Source organism: Podarcis filfolensis, assembly GCF_964270895.1.
Source record: "Podarcis filfolensis genome assembly, chromosome: 11".
NCBI lineage: Eukaryota > Metazoa > Chordata > Lepidosauria > Squamata > Lacertidae > Podarcis > Podarcis filfolensis.
The window spans coordinates 48,857,379-48,877,863 of NC_139613.1; the positions used below are offsets into that span (position 1 = coordinate 48,857,379).

Consider the following 20,485-nt stretch of genomic DNA (forward strand, 5'->3'; position numbering starts at 1 on the left):
TTATTGTTGTTCATATGTGAAGAGCCAGTGCAGTGTAGTGGTCAGACAAGGACTTGGGAGACCAGGGTTCAAATCTCTGCTCAGCCCTGAAGTTCAGTGGGTGAATTTGGACCAGTCCCTCTCCCTCTCAACCAGGGGCACAAACTCCTATGAGCGGAGGTGTCTTCTGTCTCCTCAATATTTTGTAGCGGGGTGCTCAGTCCCCCCCAATACTGAGGGCCTAGTATCCTAGATGTAGGATGTGAAACAAAAGAGCAATCAAGTACAACATTACTAGTGTGAACATGTTTACACATGGGGAGGAATGTTTGTCCAGCCAGCAGGTAAACTTCCTGTTTCCTTCTAGGCTGGGACAGACTTCCTCTGCATGTGACTAGAGGGTGTGGCCTCACCTGTGCAGGTAACAACAAAAGCACAGGGCAGGGCAGCCATCTCTCTCTTTTTGACTACATGCATCGAAGAAGTAACATCTGCTTAGTCAAAGATGCTCTCTTGGCCTCCAGCCAAGAGAGGACAAAGGGACTGTCTCTTTATGGGATAGTTTCCAGGTGTATGTTACTTTTCTAAGCTAAGTCTGCCTTCTGGGATCCGACTGTGAACAGAATGTGAGTAAACTCTTTTTATACTTTTATAGACGTCTGTGTCGTGTCTTATCTTTTATGAGGGAACAAGGGGAAAATACCAGAACAGTTATTATAGAGGCTTTAGTGAGCCTGAGCAAATGCATCCGCTGTGAGTTTAAAAAGGAGAATGTTACTCTGCTAAACTGTGAACTTGTTTACACAAGTTGGAAAGGTTATAATTAAACAATATATCCTCTCCTGAACATTCCCACAAGAGCCTCCATCCGAAATGCTGCTTCCGAGGCATGCCAGGCCGCCAGTGGTGCCACAAGGACTGCCAGGCTGCTGTCTGGCCTGCTAGGTTGCTTATTGTCGGCCTAGTAGGCCTGCCAGCAGCCTGTCAAGCTTCACAGCACTGCCAGCGGCCTGGCAGGACTCGCCACGGCAGGAGGTGGCGGCAGGAATGCCGGACCCGCCAGGTGGAGAAAGAGGTCAGCCAGTGAAGGTAAGGGTGGTTCAGCAGCTCTTCCTCCCTTACTTCTGGGCTGACCTGAAGTACTTGCTGAAAGTGATGTGCCATGGCTTGACCGTGGAGGTCTACAGGCCACGGGGCAGGATTCATGCCATACTAGAGCGCTTTGTGAAGCTGGGCCAAAAGCATCAGCAAAGGGCAGGTTCACACCTACCAGGCGGTGGACAGGAGGAGCGCCGGCTTCCAGAAGTGCGTCGGTGTTGGCAGCCTAGCAAGCAGGCTGGCGGCGTGGCAGGCCTTGCGCAATGTGGTGGCAGTGGCTTGGTAGTCCTCGTGGTGGGAGGCGGCAGCGGCCTGCCAGGTCTCGCCACAGCACTCCTCGGTGACAGAGCAGGCAGAGAAAGATCTCAGCTGGTGAAGGTAAGGCAGAGCCACGTGGTCTGGCAGATGCGTCAGGGAGGCGAGCGTCAGGGTCGTGTGGCAGCAGTGGACCGGTGTGGGTAGCGGCAGTGAGCGGTGAGGTTGTATGGGGGGGCAGGGAGGTGAGCAGTGTTGGGATGTGTCCAGGGAGACGGTGGCATTTGGCAGGCCCCAGCTGGCTCCAGCCACCGGCCGGCATCCGGGCAAACTTCGGTTCTCGGAACAGCATCAATCAGCAACTCAAGTCTCAGAAGCCTTCAGAAACTGAGCATGCTCTAATCAGCAGAGTGAATAACTCTTCACAACGGAAGTGGCGGACAGAGGCATATGTAAGCATATTTACAAGCGTTGGGTGGCGCTGTGGGTTCGCCAGAGAGCCTAGGACCACAGAGCCTAGGACTTGCCAATCAGAAGGTCGGTGGTTTGAATCCCCGTGACGGGGTGAGCTCCTGTTACTCGGTCCCTGCTCCTGCCAAACTAGCAGTTCAAAAGCACGTCAAAGTGCAAGTAGATAAATAGGTACCACTCCGGCGGGAAGGTAAATGGTGTTTCCATGCGCTGCTGTGGTTCGCCAGAAGCGGCTTAGTCATGCTGGCCACATGACCCGGAAGCTGTACGCCAGCTCCCTCGGCCAATAAAGTGAGATGAGCGCCACAACCCCAGAGTCGGCCAGAACTGCACCTAACGGCCAGGGGTCCCTTTACCTTTTTTCAGCATTAGGAACAAAGGAAAAACATGTCTGCTTCCCTTCGTGTCCAAGCAAAAAACAGTATAGCAAAAGCTATATACAAGGGAAGTTCCCAGCAGACTGCGTTGGAAGTAAACAGACATGTGACATACAACAACTCCACATGCCTGGTCTAAAGGTGGAATGGAACTATATCCTAACAAGCAGCGGGGTCCCGCAGGGCGATGGTGGCAACAGTGGCATGAACAGATGGGGGGCATGGCATGGTGGAGGGGTGACCGTATGTGCACAGGCAGGGGTACCAACTGGAATAAAATATTGGGGGCCAGGTAAGCCCCGCCCCACATCACTGATGGCGCACACCATTGGAACGGCAATGCTCATGAACTTTGGGGGACGGCGGTCCCCTCAGATACTTTATGGGGGGGAGCGAAGGGACCTTCGCTGCTACGCAGGCGCGCAAGTTGGCACCTCTGCTCCCGCCGTATCGTGAGGCGAGAGGCGGGCAGTGGTCCGCTCGCTTTTTCCGCCGCCTCGGGCGAAGGGGCGGAGTCGACGCCTTATGCAAGGGCTGAGGTAGTGAAGGGGAAGACGACGACGGAGTCGCGCGCGCAACAGCCTCTCCACGCCTTCGCCGGCGGCGCTTTGCTGGGACTGCCGGGGGAAGTCGCTGCCGCTCGCTCAAGTCCGCTGAGGGAACGAGGACCCTCCGCTTCCTCAGGGGCAGGCGCAGGTGCGGGGCCCGAAGCCCCTTCAAGAGGAGAGCCGCTGCGTCTTCATCTCCTTCGAGCGCCCTCCCGCCGCTCCCGGCTCCTTTACGAGGCTGCCCGGGCGCCTCGGGTGACTGGCTCCTCCCCGCTCCCTTGGCCGGGCGGAGGCGGGCGGCGTGCGCTTGTTTGTCCGCCTGTTTGGTCTCCCGAAAAAAGACTTCCCAAACCGCGCGCCGCCGTCGTTGTTTTTTGCCCCGGCCGCCGAGCTCATGTTTCCCTCTTGGGCGACGGCAGTGGCGGCCGGTCTGGTCTCCTTGCACTTCCTCCAGAAGCTCTTCTTCCCCTACTTCTGGGCCGACCTGAAGTACTTGCTGAAAGTGGCGCGCTATGGCTTGAGGGTCGAGGTCTACAGGCTGCGCGGCAGCGTTTCCACCGCGCTGGAGCGCTTCGGGGCGCTGGCCCGCCGGCAGCCCGACAAGCCCTTCCTCATCTACGAGGAGCAGGTGCACACCTACCGGGAGGTGGACCGGAGGAGCAACCGGGTGGCGCGCCTTTTCCTCGAGGAAGGGGCGCTGGCCAGGGGCGACACCGTGGCTCTGCTCATGAGCAACGAGCCCGACTTCATCCACGCCTGGTTTGGGCTGGCCAAGCTGGGCTGCGTGGTGGCTTTCCTCAACTGCAACGTGCGCGCCAGGTCCCTCCTGCACTGCATCGCCAGCTGCGCGCCCAAGATGCTGGTGGTGGGAGCAGGTAAAGTACGCGCCCGATCCGTGTTCGAAACTCCCCCGTTGTTCTAGGCGCCTTTGGCGACAGGGAATTTCCTTAGCGAGAGCAGTTTCTGGGAGCAGCACTGCCCCTGAGATTTCTGATTAAAACTGCAGAGTGGAAGGAGAGGAGGAGCTTTTTCTGCCTCCCCACTTCCAGCTGCTCTCTGAAGACTGGAGAAGTCACCCTCTGTTCACAGGCCGTGAAGGACTTCCTCACAAATTTATCAACAGCTGCATGAATCATTATAGCCAGGAAGTGGAAGGGGCAAGTAAGATATAAAATGGAAGGACGGTATAAAGTGGTGTGGAATATAGCTATTAATGATAAATTAACATGTGCCATTAAGGTGAGATGGGGAATATGCAGGAGAAATGATTTTGAGGAGATATGGAGGGTGTCTGTAGAATTTGTACTGTTAAAATGGAAAGGGGTCAAAACATCACAAGAGGTGTTGAAATTTGGGGAGGTTGGATAGTTACAATGGAATGGCCTTGGTGGTGGTGTGCACATTTTATTCTTATTTATGATTATTACATTGTCGAAATGAAATTAAAAAATTAAAAACAAAAATAAGAGACCCTCTGAAGAATATTAGGAGGGTGGGATCGACCATGTGAAAAATGAACAAAATATTTTAGCTGCGGTTCATTCATTTTCAGCTTTGTATTCTTGTTCTTTAAAAAAGTGCGCCTAGACATTCCATTGTTGCTCCCATAACCTAAGTTTAAGGCGCCATTTAGCTCCTAGCTTTCATATCTGTTTCTAAAGCTGCACCTGATATTTGCATATTGCCCGCCCCTTTATCCTAGTGCACTTCATTCTCCCTCCTCAACGTGCCCTATAGTTCATTCCTTCTCATTAATTAACTGACCAATCACATCGGTTCTGCCACCCCTAACAAAAATCCTGGCTACACCCACGTTCATTCTAGAGAATCTAGAAGGGGGGTGGTTATGTCAACCAGGGATGCCCACTTGAATAAAATATTGGGGTGGGGCGGGGCGGGAGTTAAGAATGGCCTTGGTGGTGGTGTGCACCTTTTATTCTTATTTATGATTATTACGTTGTCAAAATAAAATTAAAAAAACAAAGAGACCCTTTGAAGAATATTAGGAGGGTGGGATCGACCATGTGAAAAATGAACAAAATATTTTAGCTGTGGTTCATTCATTTTCAGCTTTGTATTCTTGTTCTTTAAAAAAGTGCACCTAGACATTCCGTTGTTGTGCCCATAACCTAAGTTTAAGGCGCCATTTTGTTCCTAGCTTTCATATCTGTTTCTAACGCTGCACCTGATATTTGCACATTGCCCGCCCCTTTATCCTAGCACACTTCATTCTTCCTCCTCAACGTGCCCTGTAGTTTATTCCTTCTCATTAATTAACTGACCAATTACATCGGTTCTGCCACCCCTAACAAAAATCCTGGCTACACCCACGTTCATTCTAGAGTATCTAGAAGGGGGGGTGGTTATGTCAACCAGGGATGCCCACTTGAATAAAATATTGGGGTGGGGCGGGGGTTAAGCTCCGCCCCACATAATCAATCGCATGACATGCTGTATGCATGCCATATGAATGGCAATGTCTGTCAACTTTGCAAGAGTCCTGCCCCCTCAAATATTGGTGTGGGGGGAATGGATCTTAGCTTCTCCGAGTTTGTTCCTGTGATACCAATTCAGGCTGCATACAGATCAGTGATTCTGTATTTGAATACTTCTTAGAGTAGAAAGGTCTATGAGCATAGAAAATGGTTTGATAGCGTAAAGCCTTCTCCTTGATAGTCTAGTTTTGCATGTGCGTGGAGACTGTATGCTACATAGAAGCATGCAAACACACACACACACACGAGAGTCCTGAAAAAGCTTTGGCACTATTCTGAATATATAAACTTATAGCGGTAGGTGAGGGTGTTCTAAATTGTAATCACAAGGACAACGTGCTTTAGCAACAAAGAGGTCCCATGTTTTGCTAGAAGTTGCATGCAGCATGCACAGCGATTTTCTTCATATCTTAAGGGTTTGGGGCAGATTCTCAACATTACTTGGTCTCAGTTATGCTTTAGCAGCCAATTTAGAAGTCTTGAATGAATGAGTGAATGAATGACTCTTTATTTGCATCAGCCGTTGGCCATAGCAACAAAACAGCAATGCAATATACAAAGAACAGAAATAAAAAGTTGAATATACAAAACACACTTCCGGGTCCTGAATCAGCAGTCAAATAGTGGACCTTGCTCTAAGTGCCCTAGCTAAAAACCTTGAAACCTTTGCTGTCATCTGCTACTCTTGATCTGCCAGGAGGACACTGTGGCAGTGGTTGGGTGACCTGGAATGGACAATAAGAGAGGGGTGATAATCTCATTCCTCAAGTCTTTATAAAGAGTGCTAGCCAGAAGGGAATGCACCACTGATTCGGTACTGCCATCTCCACAGGGACATAAGCATTTTTTGTGTGTAGGAATCTGTAGGATTGATTATTCTTACATGTCTTGTTGAATACCGGCATGAGCCAGCAAGTGGTAGTTTATTCTATTCGTTATGGCTCCAATATGGAAAGCTATATTCAGCTAACCTATTGTGCTAGCAGGAGCCAGCACAAGGATTCCTGCTAGCACAATGGGAATTACTTCCTCTCCTGTTCCCTGCATCCCATCCCATTCCTAGATCTGTTCTGAAGGGTCTGGGGGGCAATCCAGAACAGATTTTAGGGGCATACAGAGGGAGGACAGAGGATAAGCTTCCATCCCTCAAGGAAACTCCTTGCACTTATGGAACCTTAGCACTACCTTCAATATAAGCCAGAGGCTTTGTTTGCAATTAGGTGGTATACAGATTTTATTAAATAAAATACATGTTAAGTCAGCAAATGTGTCTTTGGCAGTTCCAAACCTGGGTTTGCTAAGGTAATGTGGATGAAGAGGGGCATTTATAGAGGCGTGACTGCAGGGTGAAATTAGTAGAATTGGGAGGCACTGTGGATATAGACTCATAGAATTATAGAATTGTAGAGCAGAAGGAACCCAAAGGGTCTTCTAGTCCAACCCCCTGCAATACAGAAATTTCTCTTCTCTTTAATGTAATTGAACCTCCCCTGTTCAATGCTGTAAAAAGGTAAAGGACCCCTGGACGGTTAAGGTCAGTCAAAGGCGACTATGGGGTGCAGCGTTCATCTCACTTTCAGGCTGAGGGAACCGGTGTTTGTCCACAGACAGCTTTCCAGGTCATGTGGCCAGCATGACTAAACTGCTTCTGGCACAACAGGACACCGTGATGAGTTCCAGAGTGCACGAAAACGTTGTTTATCTTCCCGCTGCAGCGGTACCTATTTATCTACTTGCACTGGTGTGCTTTTGAACTGCTAGGTTGGCAGAAGTTGGGACAGAGCAACGGGAGCTCACCACCGTCATGCAGATTCAGACTGCAAGCCCAAGAGGCCCAGTGGGTTAGATCTGCTTAAATACCTCTGGTGAAGGAGAGTCAATACTAACCTGTTCTATTGATAAACAGCTCTTAGCGTTAGGAAGCATCTCCTGATGTTTAGCTGTATTCTGCTTTCATGCAGTTCCCACCCACTGAGTCTAGTTCTGTTCTCTGGAACAGCAGGGAACAAATTTGCCTCATCTTCCGTATGGACCACCCTTCAGATATTTGAAGACAGCATTTACGGTCTCCCTATGCATGGTTGCATGGACAGCAGAATGCAGAGGATGGTGCCTTGTAGTGTCGGCTATCCCCACATGCGTGCAATTGTTAACCCCTCTATACCGTGATTTTAACTTAATTTTATGATGCTCTTTGATTTGTTTTGTTTTACATGTTTATCAGTTATGATTTATAATGTTATCGTATGCTACTCTGGAACTCTTGTGAGAAGGGCAGACTACAAATAAATAATAATAAAAAACTCTTCCACGGTGCTGTAAAAGTTTCAGTGTCCAAATTATCTCCCATCACCCAGCCTCTTAAAGAAAGCTTCCTAGAAGGTTTGCAGACTCCCAGCATACTTGCCTTCCAATATGAAAGCCTCTCCCTGATGCAGAATTACCAAGTGGGAAAGAATACAGTGATCAATAAGGATCTTGATTATTGAAAACAGTATATGCTGATTTCCATTGACAGGCATAAGTATTTGAGAATTACTTTATTATTATTTATTAAATTTGCATACCATCCTTCATCGGAAGATCCTAGGGCGGTTCACACAGATAAATACAAATTAAGAATACAAAATACATAATAAAACAAAAACAAACCAATAAACCCCTCCCACGCAGGTGGCGCTGTGGGTTAAACCACAGAGCCTAGGACTTGCCGATCAGAAAGTCGGTGGTTTTAATCCCCGTGACGGGGTGAGCGCCAGTTGCTCAGTCCCTGCTCCTGCCAACCTAGCAGTTCAAAAGCACACAGTGCAAGTAGATAAATAGGTACCGCTCCAGCGGGAAGGTAAACGGCGTTTCCGTGCACTGCTCTGGTTCGCCAGAAGCAGCTTAGTCATGCTGGCCACATGACCCGGAAGCTGTATGCTGGCTCCCTCGGCCAATAAAGCAAGATGAGCGCCGCAACCCCAGAGTTGGTCATGACTGGACCTAATGGTCAGGGGTCCCTTTACCTTTACCTTTACAAACACATTTAACAAGCCATAGAATATTAATCAGCCAAATGCCTGGTTGAAGAAAAACGTTTTCACCTGGCGCCTAAAGATGTGTAATGAAGGTGTCAGGTGAGCCTCCTTGGGAGAGCATTCCACAAACAGGGAGCTACCACAGGAAAGGCCTGTTGCTGCCCCCCTGACCTCAGATGGAATGGCAGATGACAAAGGCCTCAGATGATGATTGCAGGGTCCAGGTTGGTTCATATGAGGAGAGGTGGTCCTTCGGGCATTGTGGTCCTGAGCATGTATAACATGCTTTCCTGAAATAGCTGATACATATAGGCCTATACATATGGATTATCATATAGAAGGCACATGAATAACATAATTTTTAAATTTAACTTTAGTTGATGCTAAAGATTTCTGTAAAATGTCACCAGTAAAAACTCTCCGGAAGATTAATTGTATTTCAAGAATCCTGATCATTGTCTCTTTGACCACTTAACACAAGACTAAGTGGTCTTGCATGGTAGTTAATTCCTTGTTAACACTGTACAAATTCCATGTGTCATTTGTTGCATATGGTAAATAGACTTGTGTCTTGTTTTGTCGTGCTTATGTGGAGCATGACTCGCTGTTCTATGAGATAGTTATTAAGAGCAGGAGAAAATGTATGCATTTTTAAAAATCACTAGATAATTCAATTTGTCTTTTAAGGAACAGTTCGGTAAATATTGTTGAATCTCCACAAAAATTACTGAATTGACTTTTATAGGATCACTGTGAGACTGACTGTACTCTAAAAAATTATGCTGAAATTGAAGTAGAAATGAATGACATCTGGAGTTGTACTTGGATTGTTTATTCTTTTAGCATGTTTCAGTTTAATATTTTGCTTTAAAAGTCTTTCTTCTGAAAGTTCTATTAGCCTGGATATTACCAGATGAATGCAGCTGTCTTAAATTAAAGATTGATGGGAGTAAGTTCTTGCATTGATGAAATTCATTCTGAAAAAGTAAGGAGAAACTAATGTGTGTTTAGAATCAGGGGAAATGGGTTTTATTTAACAAAATTAACTTGCTTTGAAAAGTACTGTACTTTAGGAAGTGATGTAAGATGATACGGAAACATAATCACTAGGCATCATTGAAATGCTATTCTATCAAGACAATGGGAGCAGCTGCAATCTGCCAATTCTTTGTGAACTCTACGTACTTCCAGAAGGTTTTGATACTGTTGATCGTGGTATCCTCCTGGGATGTCCCTGAGTCACAGGATGAGTGCCCCATTTTATGGTGGGTTTAGTTCTGCTTACAGGATTGATTCCAGAAAATGCTCTTGGATTACTGTGCCCTGACCCTCTGTGGTGTGCCATAGGGCATAATTTTGTCCACAGTACTATCTAATGTCCATATGAAGCCGCTGGGAGTGTCATTAAAAGCAATGGGTCAAGATGACACTGGTATGCTGACGGTGGCAAGCTCTATTTCTCTGTAACATCTGAATCGGGAGGGACAATACATTCTTAATAAACTGCAACTTAATCTTGACAAGATAGTGGCCATGTCTGGAAATTGAGTTTCGTACAAGCTCTAGATCAGGTTGTACTCCATATGAAGGAGCAGGTGTGTAATTTGGGGCTTCTCCTAGATTCATTGCCTTCATTAGAGGCCCAGGTGGCCTCAGTGGCTCAAAGCACCCATTAACAGCTTTGGTTGGTGTTCCATCTACAACCAGTTCTATACACTGAGAGCTTTGCATCGATGGTCCATACATTGGTAACCTCCCAATTAGACTACAGGAATGTGCTGTACATGGGGCTACCCTTGCATCTGGCTTGCAAACTGCAGCTAGCCGAAAATGCAGCTGCTAGAGTGCTTAGTGGGACACACAGCTGTAGAGGTGCTGTGCCAGTTTTGAAAGATGTGGCACATCTTAATTAGACATCAAGGCAAGTTCAGGGTTTTGTTGTTAACATTTAAAGCCTAAACCACTTGGGACAAGGATACCTAGCAAACCACCTCTCCCAGTACAAATCGAGCTTATATTTAAGATCTGCCAAGGAGAATCCTCTGGCCTCTTCACAGCCACATCAGAGGAGAAGCAGGGATGCATGCATGTGCATGTGTGGTGTAGTGGTTAAGAGTGGTAGACTCGTAATCTGGTGAACCGGGTTCGCGTCTCCACTCCTCCACATGCACCTTGGTCTAGTCACACTTCTCTGAAGTCTCTCAGCCTCACTCACCTCACAGGTGGAGGAGGAAGGGAAAGGAGATTGTTAGCTGCTTTGAGACTCCTTAGGGTAGTGATAAAGCGGGATATCAACTCCAAATCCAAACTCTTCTTCATGTGTTTTCCCTCATAATGCTAAGCCAGGACTAGCTGACTTGTGGCCCTGCTAAAGTTGTTGGATCCCACCAGCCCCAGCCAGCATAGCTAATGGTCAGGTAGTCTGACAACATCTAGGGGAAGGCATAGCTTAGTTACCCTTTTGTCAAACTTTGGATTAGTGTTGCGTAAAGCTAATCATCATGTCTTTCTCATACCCTAGTGCAGTGAAGAAATGAAAAGCAGAATGGTACTTTCTAGATGATACAGTGGTACCTCAGGTTAAGAACTTAATTCGTTCTGGAGGTCCATTCTTAACCTGGAACCATTCTTAACCTGAGGTACCACTTTAGCTAATGGGGCCTACCACTGCTGCCACCGCACGATTTCTGTTCTCATCCTGAAGCAAAGTTCTTAACCCGAGGTACTGTTTCTGGGTTAGCAGAGTCTGTAACCTGAAGTGTCTGTAACCTGAAGCATCTGTAACCTGAGGTACCACTGTAGTATATTTTGTTCTCAGTGGCTCCTTTTGGGTTCTCTTGAAGATTGTAATCTGGGACACATACCTGACCTGCTTCCTGCCCCAGTCTCCAATCCTGACAGACATTTCACTACTGATATCTATTTAATGAATCCAGTATTGTATTTAATATGTTGCAATATTATTTTTTAGATATGCTTGGAACCTTAGAGGAAATTCTTCCTAGCCTCCAAGAAGATATCAGGATTTGGGTGATGGCGAAAGAATCCACATTGCCACATGTTGATACCATTTTGGACAAGCTGGAAGTTGCTTCTGATGATCCTGTACCAGCTAATCTCTGTGCTGCTAATAACTTGAAGGATCCTCACCTCTACATTTTTACCTCTGGAACAACAGGTACAACATTCTATAAAGGTTTTCAATACACAGTCAGAAGTGATTGTGGTGTTGTTGGTTTTTAATGATTAACCTAGTGCAAACACACTATAAATCTACACTGATATGGGAGGGCCCCACCTCGAAAAGCTCTTGGCTTGGAAAACAGTTAAAACTTTTCTTTCTTTCTCTTTTTTGTATGTATGTGTTATGTATGTTTATTTCTTCACTTGTTTTAATGTTGGATGTAGTAAAATGAATTAAAACCAATAAAAAAAAGGAAGGTAAAACTTTTCTTTCTTTCTTTTTTAAGGCCAGCTGCCTACTGTATACTTCTGACCCCATAAACCTATATAGTACGTAGTAAGCTTTTCAGTTTTTCCAGATGGCCAGGACATTAAACTTACTCATTTAAGAAATAACTACTTTTTGTTTTACCTTTTAATATTGCAAAACAACACCCACCACCTACTAATTCTACTTTGAACATTGGAAGAAATAGCAGCATATTTTCTGATCATGTGACGTAGCTTTGGAATTTGGCTTCGTGAGCTTTATAATCTCCTTTCTTAGCATGTTGTTATACATCTGTTATGAAATGTTTCCTGTCCAAGCTTGCTGAGCTTACAGGTCATTGTGGAGAAAGAAAATAGGATTAAGTTACTAACTAGCCCTTTAGTTTTCAAGCAGATGGCCAGGTTTGTTGCCATTGGTACAGATGCTAAGAAGCTAAGATCTTTATGTGCTTGTTTCGAAACACTCCTTATCGGAGGACATGAAAAGCAACATTATATAGCTGATTAAAAACAAATGTTCCACTCATAGTATTATTGTTATTTGTTAAATTTTATGATTATTTTTGTATTAAATATTATTTAAGAGGCCCTATTTGCCATATTTTCCTTACATTTTGATTAACAGCAAAGGCTAATTTGTGTGTCTGTGTCATATACCAATATTATAGATGCCTTTTCGTTTTCTTCTCTGATGCTTGCAGAACATGTCTTATCTCCGTTACCTATAATATTTCCTGATCAATGATGTAGCACACATTCCCCCCCTTTAACTTGTGTTATTGAAACCAAGTGTCAAGTGCTTAGATCTTAATCTTAATTTTACATACATGTAAAGCCACACTTGTGTTCATGGTCCCTATTGAAATGAATGCAGCAGCACATGCAGAATGTTGAAATGGAAAAAACAACAACAACCTCTCACATCTTCCAGGATCAGGTTGAAGCATAAGTCAGTTTAATTCATGCTGCATATATACGCTCTGTCGCAGGAGACCAGGGCCCTGTGGGACTTGACATCCTTCTGCAGGGCCTGCAAGACGGAGCTGTTCTGCCTGGCCTTTGGTCCAGGCCCAGTTTGACCCCCCTCTATGGGACCCTGTAAGTTACCTCTGGCCCTTTTATCGGCTCATGTGGGACCAACATAGATAGCTGGCCCTGATGAATACTTTGAGGTTCCCGACCCCTATTGTTGTGATTTCATGGACAGTCATTTAATTTGATCCTGATTCTAATTTTTAAACTGTATTTTAATCAGTTGTTTGATTGTGTTTTAATGTATTTGACACTAGATGTTAGCTGCCCTGAGCCCTGTCTTGGCCGGGGAGGGCAAAGTATAAATAAAAATTAACTTACTTAGTTACATATAGAATTTGCAATAGCATCATTTGCCTAAAAATTTGCAACTTTTATAATTCAAGCAAAGCAGGTAGTGTGACCAGAAGAGAAGCTCTTTTCCAAGGGAATAATTAGACTATCTAATTATTACAACTATATGTGTGATAGAATATCGGAGATTGGATCACCAGACATTTTTTTTCTTTTATTCAAATGAAGCCGAGGTGAAAGGGAGCTGGTTAACAGTTTGTTCCCCTCCCTCCACCAACCAAGCAATTTTCCTAATCTAATTCACGCCTGTAACGCCTTTGATGCCTATAGCTTCAAGATGTGATGCCTGGATTTAGATCAGGAAAGCGCCATAGGTGAAAGAACATCAGGATGTCCAATCTGTAAAAAGCTGTAATAGTTTTTTTTTTGGGGGGGGGGGCGGAATCATTGATGGAGCTTTTTGTTTTATATACCTGGGTAGCAGGGAGTATATAGCTTCCATAAACTGGCTACTTGTTTTGAAATGTTTTCTTTTTAAAAAAATTATTATTTCATTTTTCTTCAAACAATAACATAATTTTACATCAAATTTCAGTATCCCATTTCAAAATAATATGTTTTCTTAATGCATTGACTTACCTGTTATTTTAACTTAACCTTTTCGCAGAATATATAGTGAATGGGCTTCAGCAGGAGCAACTGGTTTGTTTATTTATTTTGGATGTTACTTAGTAATATCCCAGAACAATTTGTGCAAATTACATAACCTATTTTAGCATATAGATGAAAATTTCACCCTGGAGTGCAAAAAGTAGCCATTGATTTTGTAATTAAGCTTTTTTTACTTCCTTTGAAAGAAAAAAAATATGTTTGCGTATATTTTATTTCTTTATTTCAGGTTTACCAAAGGCTGCAATTATCAGTCATCTGCAAGTTCTAAAAGGAGCTGCTGGATTATGGGCATTTGGTGCTACTCCTGATGACATAATTTATATTACTCTCCCTCTTTACCACAGTGCAGCCGCTCTACTTGGCATAGGTGGATGCATTGAACTGGGTAAGGCAAGTTGACATTTCCATTCCACCTTAAGGAACAGGCATGAGATTGTTGCATGTCACATGTCTGTTTACATTCCAGCACAGGTTGCTGGGAACTTCCGTTTGTGTATAGCTTTTGCTTTTGCTGTTCTCTCTGAGATGACACAAGAGAGGGAGAGAGAGAGAGAGAACATGTTTCTTTGTCCTGATTTATGTTTAATAAATCTGTAGCTGTAGAATGATTTCACAAGCCTCACGACTATTCTGTATGCGCAGTACACTCTGCTAATAGCGTGCCCTGGTCGCTGATTTACGTCTGAGCACGGGCCGATGGAAGGAGATGGCACAGCTGGGGCTTGCCAGTTGGCCTCCCGGCCCTCTGCATGTCGACAGTCTTTAGTCATGCTTATGGAAAGCGTGTACAAGTGTTTCTAAAGGAGATGAATGATCAACTTCTACACTGAAATAGTTAGAATAAGCTAAGAAAAGACCCTCAGTCAATAATCACATTAATGGGGTGTGCCTTGTAGTTGCTTTAAGTCACATTTCAAATCTCATTCTGCCATTTTGCAGTGGTACCAGTTTAGAGAAGCTCAGTAATTCCCTTGATTATTACAGAATTATGTGCAGGGGGTGCATTCTGTCCTAGCCAGGGGACAGCTTCTATTCTATGTTTCGGGTCCGTGCTTAGCATATTGTAGGAATGCAAAGTTACAGGTTAGGTTCCATCACAGGTTAGGTTCCATCAAGGCAAGGTCAAGCAAAGCAGAGGTCAAGTTCCAAAAAGGCAACCAGTACAGGTATCATCTGGATAGATCCAAATGAAGCTTAGGGCTGCAGGTCAGTCAGTGCAGGCCTTAATATCCCTATGACAACCAGGAACCCTACACTGAACCTTAAATAGGACTGCTGCTTTCTCTGAGCAGTTGAGTCCCATTGCTTGTGAGCAGAGCTACTTTTAAAAGGGCCCAGTGCTATAAGGATGGAGAGTCAGAGCCCTGGGTTATGGGAAAGGGCAGCTGTAAGAAGCTCTGGAGAATATCCTCTTCCACCTGATACATGCTGCTCTCATAGAATTTCCATTACAGGTCTCTGAGGATAGCTTTATGTTGTTGAGAGCTTTATGTTCTGTACTGGCTACAGATCATATGGTGATAAGCATAATTTGTTTCCGTGATCCACTGGGAAAAAGAGATGAAAGCATCTTCTGTTAAAAAAAAGGGGGGAGGGGACTTACTGCAGTTTCACTTTTTCCTAATCAGCCAAACGAATTACTCTGAAAAGCTGGGTCTTGGTTTTTCCTCTGCATAAAATGGATGAAAGTTCACACTAATACCATGTCGTAACTTTCTGATACGTAGAGGACTCCTGGATGCACAAAAAAGTTTCAGTTTTGGTGCGGTTGGATAAGCAGGGTATCCAAACTCTAAGGAGCAGCAAACAAATTAAACATCCCTTCTGGGTTCATATAGCATTCTGCACGTTTCTGGCATTTTCACCTCAAGGGAAATTTACCAGTACTTCCCAGAAGGGCGGCAGCCAATATGGCCTGGCCCAGAGCACAGCTTGATATATAACTGCTAAGATCAGAAATACGTTTTGCATGGTTGCGGTCTGCCTGTCCCTAGTTCCTGAACGGGGTAACTGTGCCCCTGAAGGACCAGGAGCGCAGCCTGGGAGCACAGTATACCTGAAGGAGCATCTCCACCCCCATCATTCAGCCCAAACACTGGGGTCCAGCTCTGAGGGCCTTCTGGCAGTTTCCTTCACTGCGAGAAGTGAGATTGCAGGGAACCAGGGAGAGGGCCTTCTCAGTAGTGGCGCCCGCCCTGTGGAACACCCATCATTTGTCAAGGAAATATACAAGTACCTGACTTTTAGAAGACATCTGAAGGCAGCATTTTTAGGGAAGTTTTTAAAGTTTGATGTTTTATCGCTTTTTATTATTAATAATAATATTCTGTTGGGAGCTGCGCAGAGTGGCTGGAGCAACCCAGCCAGATGGGCAGGGTATAAATAATATATTATTATTATTATTATTATTATTATTATTATTATTATTATTATTATTATTGGATCTGGCCATGCCAGTAGGGTAGCCTATCCTAGTTTAAGGGATATTTAGCATTACAAGTGTTGTGGTAGAATCAATTACCGTATTTTTTGCTCTATAAGACTCGCTTTTTCCCTCCTAAAAAGTAAGGGGAAATGTGTGTGCGTCTTATGGAGCGAATGCAGGCTGCGCAGCTATCCCAGAAGCCAGAACAGCAAGAGGGATTGCTGCTTTCACTGCGCAGAGATCCCTCTTGTTCTGGCTTCTGAGATTCAGAATATTTTTTTTCTTGTTTTCCTCCTCCAAAAACTAGATGCATCTTATGGCCTGGCGCGTCTTATAGAGCGAAAAATACGGTACTTCAAAGGCACACAGAACATGTTGTTCAGGCATGGTGATCAATCTGGTTGTGGGAGACAGGGTGCTGTGCACAGGCCTAGCTAGCACTGTCAGCGCCTGAGATACAACCCACCAACCATAAAAGGCTCAAAATGCACAGCCCAGTTCACCCTGCTCCCCTGATATCAAGGACTTGCCCCAATCGTGGCCTGCCAGCAGTGTGAAAACATCCAAGAGAAGGATAGGTTTATTGTTTATGCATCCAATTAAGTGTTTGAAGAGGCTTGTGCCATAATAAATCTGTTGCTGCTTTTGCTACAACAGACTAACACACTTCTCCTCTGGCAACAGAGCGGAGTCACTGGGCCCAGTTCAGCCTTCATGCAAAGGCACAGTGTGTTTTAGGGGTGGGGTCCATCTCAGCCTGAGGCCATAGTCCCTTCTAAGCCGTTTGAGGCCACATACCAGTGGTAGGTGGGTAAAGAGGCGAAACTGGGTAGGGCAACAAATGTCAACTTTACCTTTCACCCCACTATCAGCCATCCATACAAGCAGGACACATGATCAGAGTTCAAAGACCCATTTCCATCATTCAAAAATAGTGTGCAAAGCAGAGACACTAAGAGGTGTGGCCTGAGGAGAGTACAAGGGCCAGATGGGGAGGTACGGGAAATCTGCATTCAGCCCCCAAGACTTTGAGGTTCCCTGCCCCAATGTATTGCAACATGTACATATATATATATATTTAATTAAACCAAGTGTGTATCAATTAAATTCAAATCTGTTCTTAAGGATGTTAGACCTAAATAAGATTATCCAGTAGGTACTGTGCATAGTGTCAGCCAAACGTTAATCCTGAAACGGTGGTTTTGTTTTTTCCCCAAGGTGCGACATGTGTTTTAAGAAAGAAGTTTTCAGCTAGCCAGTTCTGGACTGATTGCAAAAAGTATAATATTACAGTTATTCAATACATTGGGGAACTGTGTCGTTACCTTTGCAAGCAGCCTGTGGTAAGTCCAATTAAAATAATATAATTATGTGTTAGTTTTATCTATAGCCCACTCTTCATCTAATGAGACCCTAGAGCAGTTTACAAAAGACAATTTTAAACAATACAAAACACAGTCAGATACCATCATAAAATTGTTAAAACCATGCTTAAAACATATGTGGCAGAAAACCTCAGAGCACAAAACTCTGACTTCCATTAATGGTTGCGATTTACTGTATTTTTTGCTCTATAAGACTCACTTTTTCCCTCCTAAAAAGTAAGGGGAAATGTGTGCGCGTCTTATGGAGCGAATGCAGGCTGCGCAGCTATCCCAGAAGCCAGAACAGCAAGAGGGATCGCTGCTTTCGCTGCGCAGCGATCCCTCTTGCTGTTCTGGCTTCTGAGATGCAGAATATTTTTTTTCTTGTTTTCCTCCTCCAAAAACTAGGTGCGTCTTGTGGTCTGGTGCGTCTTATAGAGCGAAAAATACGGTACCTGAACAATTTTGAATGAGTTAGAACACTCCTGCTATCTGGGTATCTAGCCTGGGTAAACAGCGTTGGAATTGTCCCCAAGATTGCAAGATTGTCAACATATTTTTTAGTAAGAAAAAATGGGTGATGCAGGAATTTCAGTCATGCTAAGCATCCATAAATCTCTCTTGAGCCAAGGATCCCAGCCAAATGTATTATGAGGCAAGGATCTCTTTGAAAGGATTGCCTGCCTCCTTTTATCTTATTGCTTCTAAAAGAAATCTACCTGCTTCTAAAGGACAGTATTTTTCCATGTATAAGACAGCCTTTTTATAAAAAATTAGTGATAAATTGGTGGTTGTCTTATACTTGGGTTAATATGGTAAATAAGACTGGAGCCTTGTTGGTAGCAGGTAGCAGGGAACAGTTGCCGGGGAGGGGTGTCATCGAAAAACAGCTCAACTGCTCAGCAAAATTACAAAAGAAGCTCAACAACTGTTCTTGTGATTTCCGCCAAAAAGCTCAACAACTTCCTTAATTTTAAAATTTCTTAATTTTAGACTCCCAAAAATAGGGGTTGTCTTGTACACGGAAAAATACATTACACGTGAAAGCAGAGTTAGACGCAGTCTCCATGGCATGCAGGGACGCGGGTAGCACTGTGGGTTAAACCACAGAGCGTAGGGCTTGCCGATCAGAAGGTTGGCGGTTCGAATCCCTGCGACGGGGTGAGCTCCCGTTGCTCGGTCCCTGCTCCTGCCAACCTAGCAGTTTGAAAGCACATCAAAGTGCAAGTAGATAAATAGGTACCACTCTGGCGGGAAGGTAAACGGCGTTTCCGTGTGCTGCTCTGGTTTGCCAGAAGCGGCTTAGTCATGCTGGCCAAATGACCCGGAAGCTGTACGCCGCCTCCCTCAGCCAGTAAAGCGAGATGAGCTCCACAACCCCAGAGTCGGCCACGACTGGACCTAATGGTCAGGGGTCCCTTTACCTTTACCATGGCATGCATGATATGCATTTGCACTTTGGGGCCAATATTTAAGCAGAGTGATTCAGATTTCTCATAAAGTGGTACCTCAGGTTAAGTATTTAATTTGTTCTGGAGGTCCGTTCTTAACCTGAAACTGTTCTTAACCTGAAGCACCACTTCAGCTAATGCTGCCACTGTAGCGCCGGAGCACAATATCTGAATCAAAGTTCTTAACCCGAGGTACTATTTCTGGGTTAGCGAAGTCTGTAACCTGAAGCGTATGTAACCTGAAGCCTATGTAACCCAAGGTACCACTGTAGTTAGTTTCTGGCTCCGCAACTTCCCCACAAAATGGCAATTCCTTAGTTATTTATGGAAATGCCTGTATTGGGACTCACAGCATTACTGCCATGTCATGCACAAACATCCGAAAAATGTGTTGTCTGTCATCTTATATTGTGAACGGCCCTGAGATCTGCTAATGAAGAGGGGTTTATAAATCTAACATGTAAGTAAGTAAAAACTTAAGAAGATAAATCTGTAAAAGATAAATCAAGAGAGAACAATAGGGAAGTTCAAAGCAAGAGAAATACAAATTGTTGGTTCTCACCACCGTCCTATATAAATGTGTAAGAGCACCTACAAATTCATATTGCAGATGAAGAATTACAAAAAAATATTTGAAGGCACAGCCACTCCAGCCAGACAAATTCCTAATATGCACCCAGTGTTAATCAGCATCAGTAGGTTCCCATTCTTTTTACTACACTATTATATTCAGAAGGATGTGGATTAGATCGGATTGTTGACACCCTAGTATGAGCCCTGTCTGCATATTTTTCAGTGTAGAACTGAGAATAGCAATTGACAGATTGAAGATGGGGTTTGTGCAGAAAATAAAACAAGGTCTCATTGGGAGTGCTAAAGCTTTGGTTGAAGGCCAGTTTTCTTTTTGTTTTTTCTTTTTGTTTTGTAATAGCTGCCTCCCTCTTATTAGGGCCGTCATAACTGCTGAAGGAGAAACAGCAACAATATGTTGTGTTATTTATTTATTTACACAACACATCCCACACTTTCAACATAATGTATGTTGCCAAGGCAGCTAACAGAGTAGAAAGAAACAAACTAGTATAATTTAAAACAACAAAGGTAGATAGAATTCAGCGTCATTCTATTACAAATGTTCTGTATACTCAAACCTATTAGCTTGCCAGATGGAACAACACCCCACCCCCCGTCCCCCACATGCTGGTCTGAGGATTCTCCCCCTGAGCCAATTCCAGGGGGCACACAGGAGAGGGGGAAAGCCTCATTGTACAAGTGGAAGTCCCAGTGCAGGGCTTCCCGCTGACGGTGTTCTTTAGATCATGGGTAGACAAACTAAGGTCCGGGGGCCGGATGCGGCCCAATCGCCTTCTCAATCCGGCCCCCGGACGGTCTGGGAATCAGCGTGTTTTTACATGAGTAAAACGTGTGCTTTTATTTAAAATGCGTCTCTGGGTTATTTGTGGGGCCTGCCTGGTGTTTTTACATGAGTAGAACGTGTGCTTTTATTTAAAATGCGTTTCTGGGGTATTTTTGGGGCATAGGAATTCGTTC

At 44.6% G+C, this 20,485-nt stretch overlaps 1 protein-coding gene across 2 annotated transcripts in view; it reads left to right on the top strand.

Moving 5' to 3' along the window:
* Positions 1–2,705: 2,705 nt before the first annotated feature.
* SLC27A6 (solute carrier family 27 member 6) overlaps positions 2,706–20,485 on the top strand; it is a 43,815-nt gene continuing 26,035 nt past the window's right edge. Inside the window, exons 1-4 of one of the 2 annotated variants that reach the window (XM_083576861.1) lie at positions 2,706–3,603; positions 11,215–11,421; positions 13,921–14,079; positions 17,338–17,462. In XM_083576861.1, the coding sequence (XP_083432987.1) occupies positions 3,123–3,603; positions 11,215–11,421; positions 13,921–14,079; positions 17,338–17,462 (972 nt within the window). In that variant the 5' untranslated portion in view covers positions 2,706–3,122. The remainder of the gene's footprint in view (positions 3,604–11,214; positions 11,422–13,920; positions 14,080–17,337; positions 17,463–20,485) is intronic. The other variant, XM_083576862.1, reaches the window with a different exon arrangement.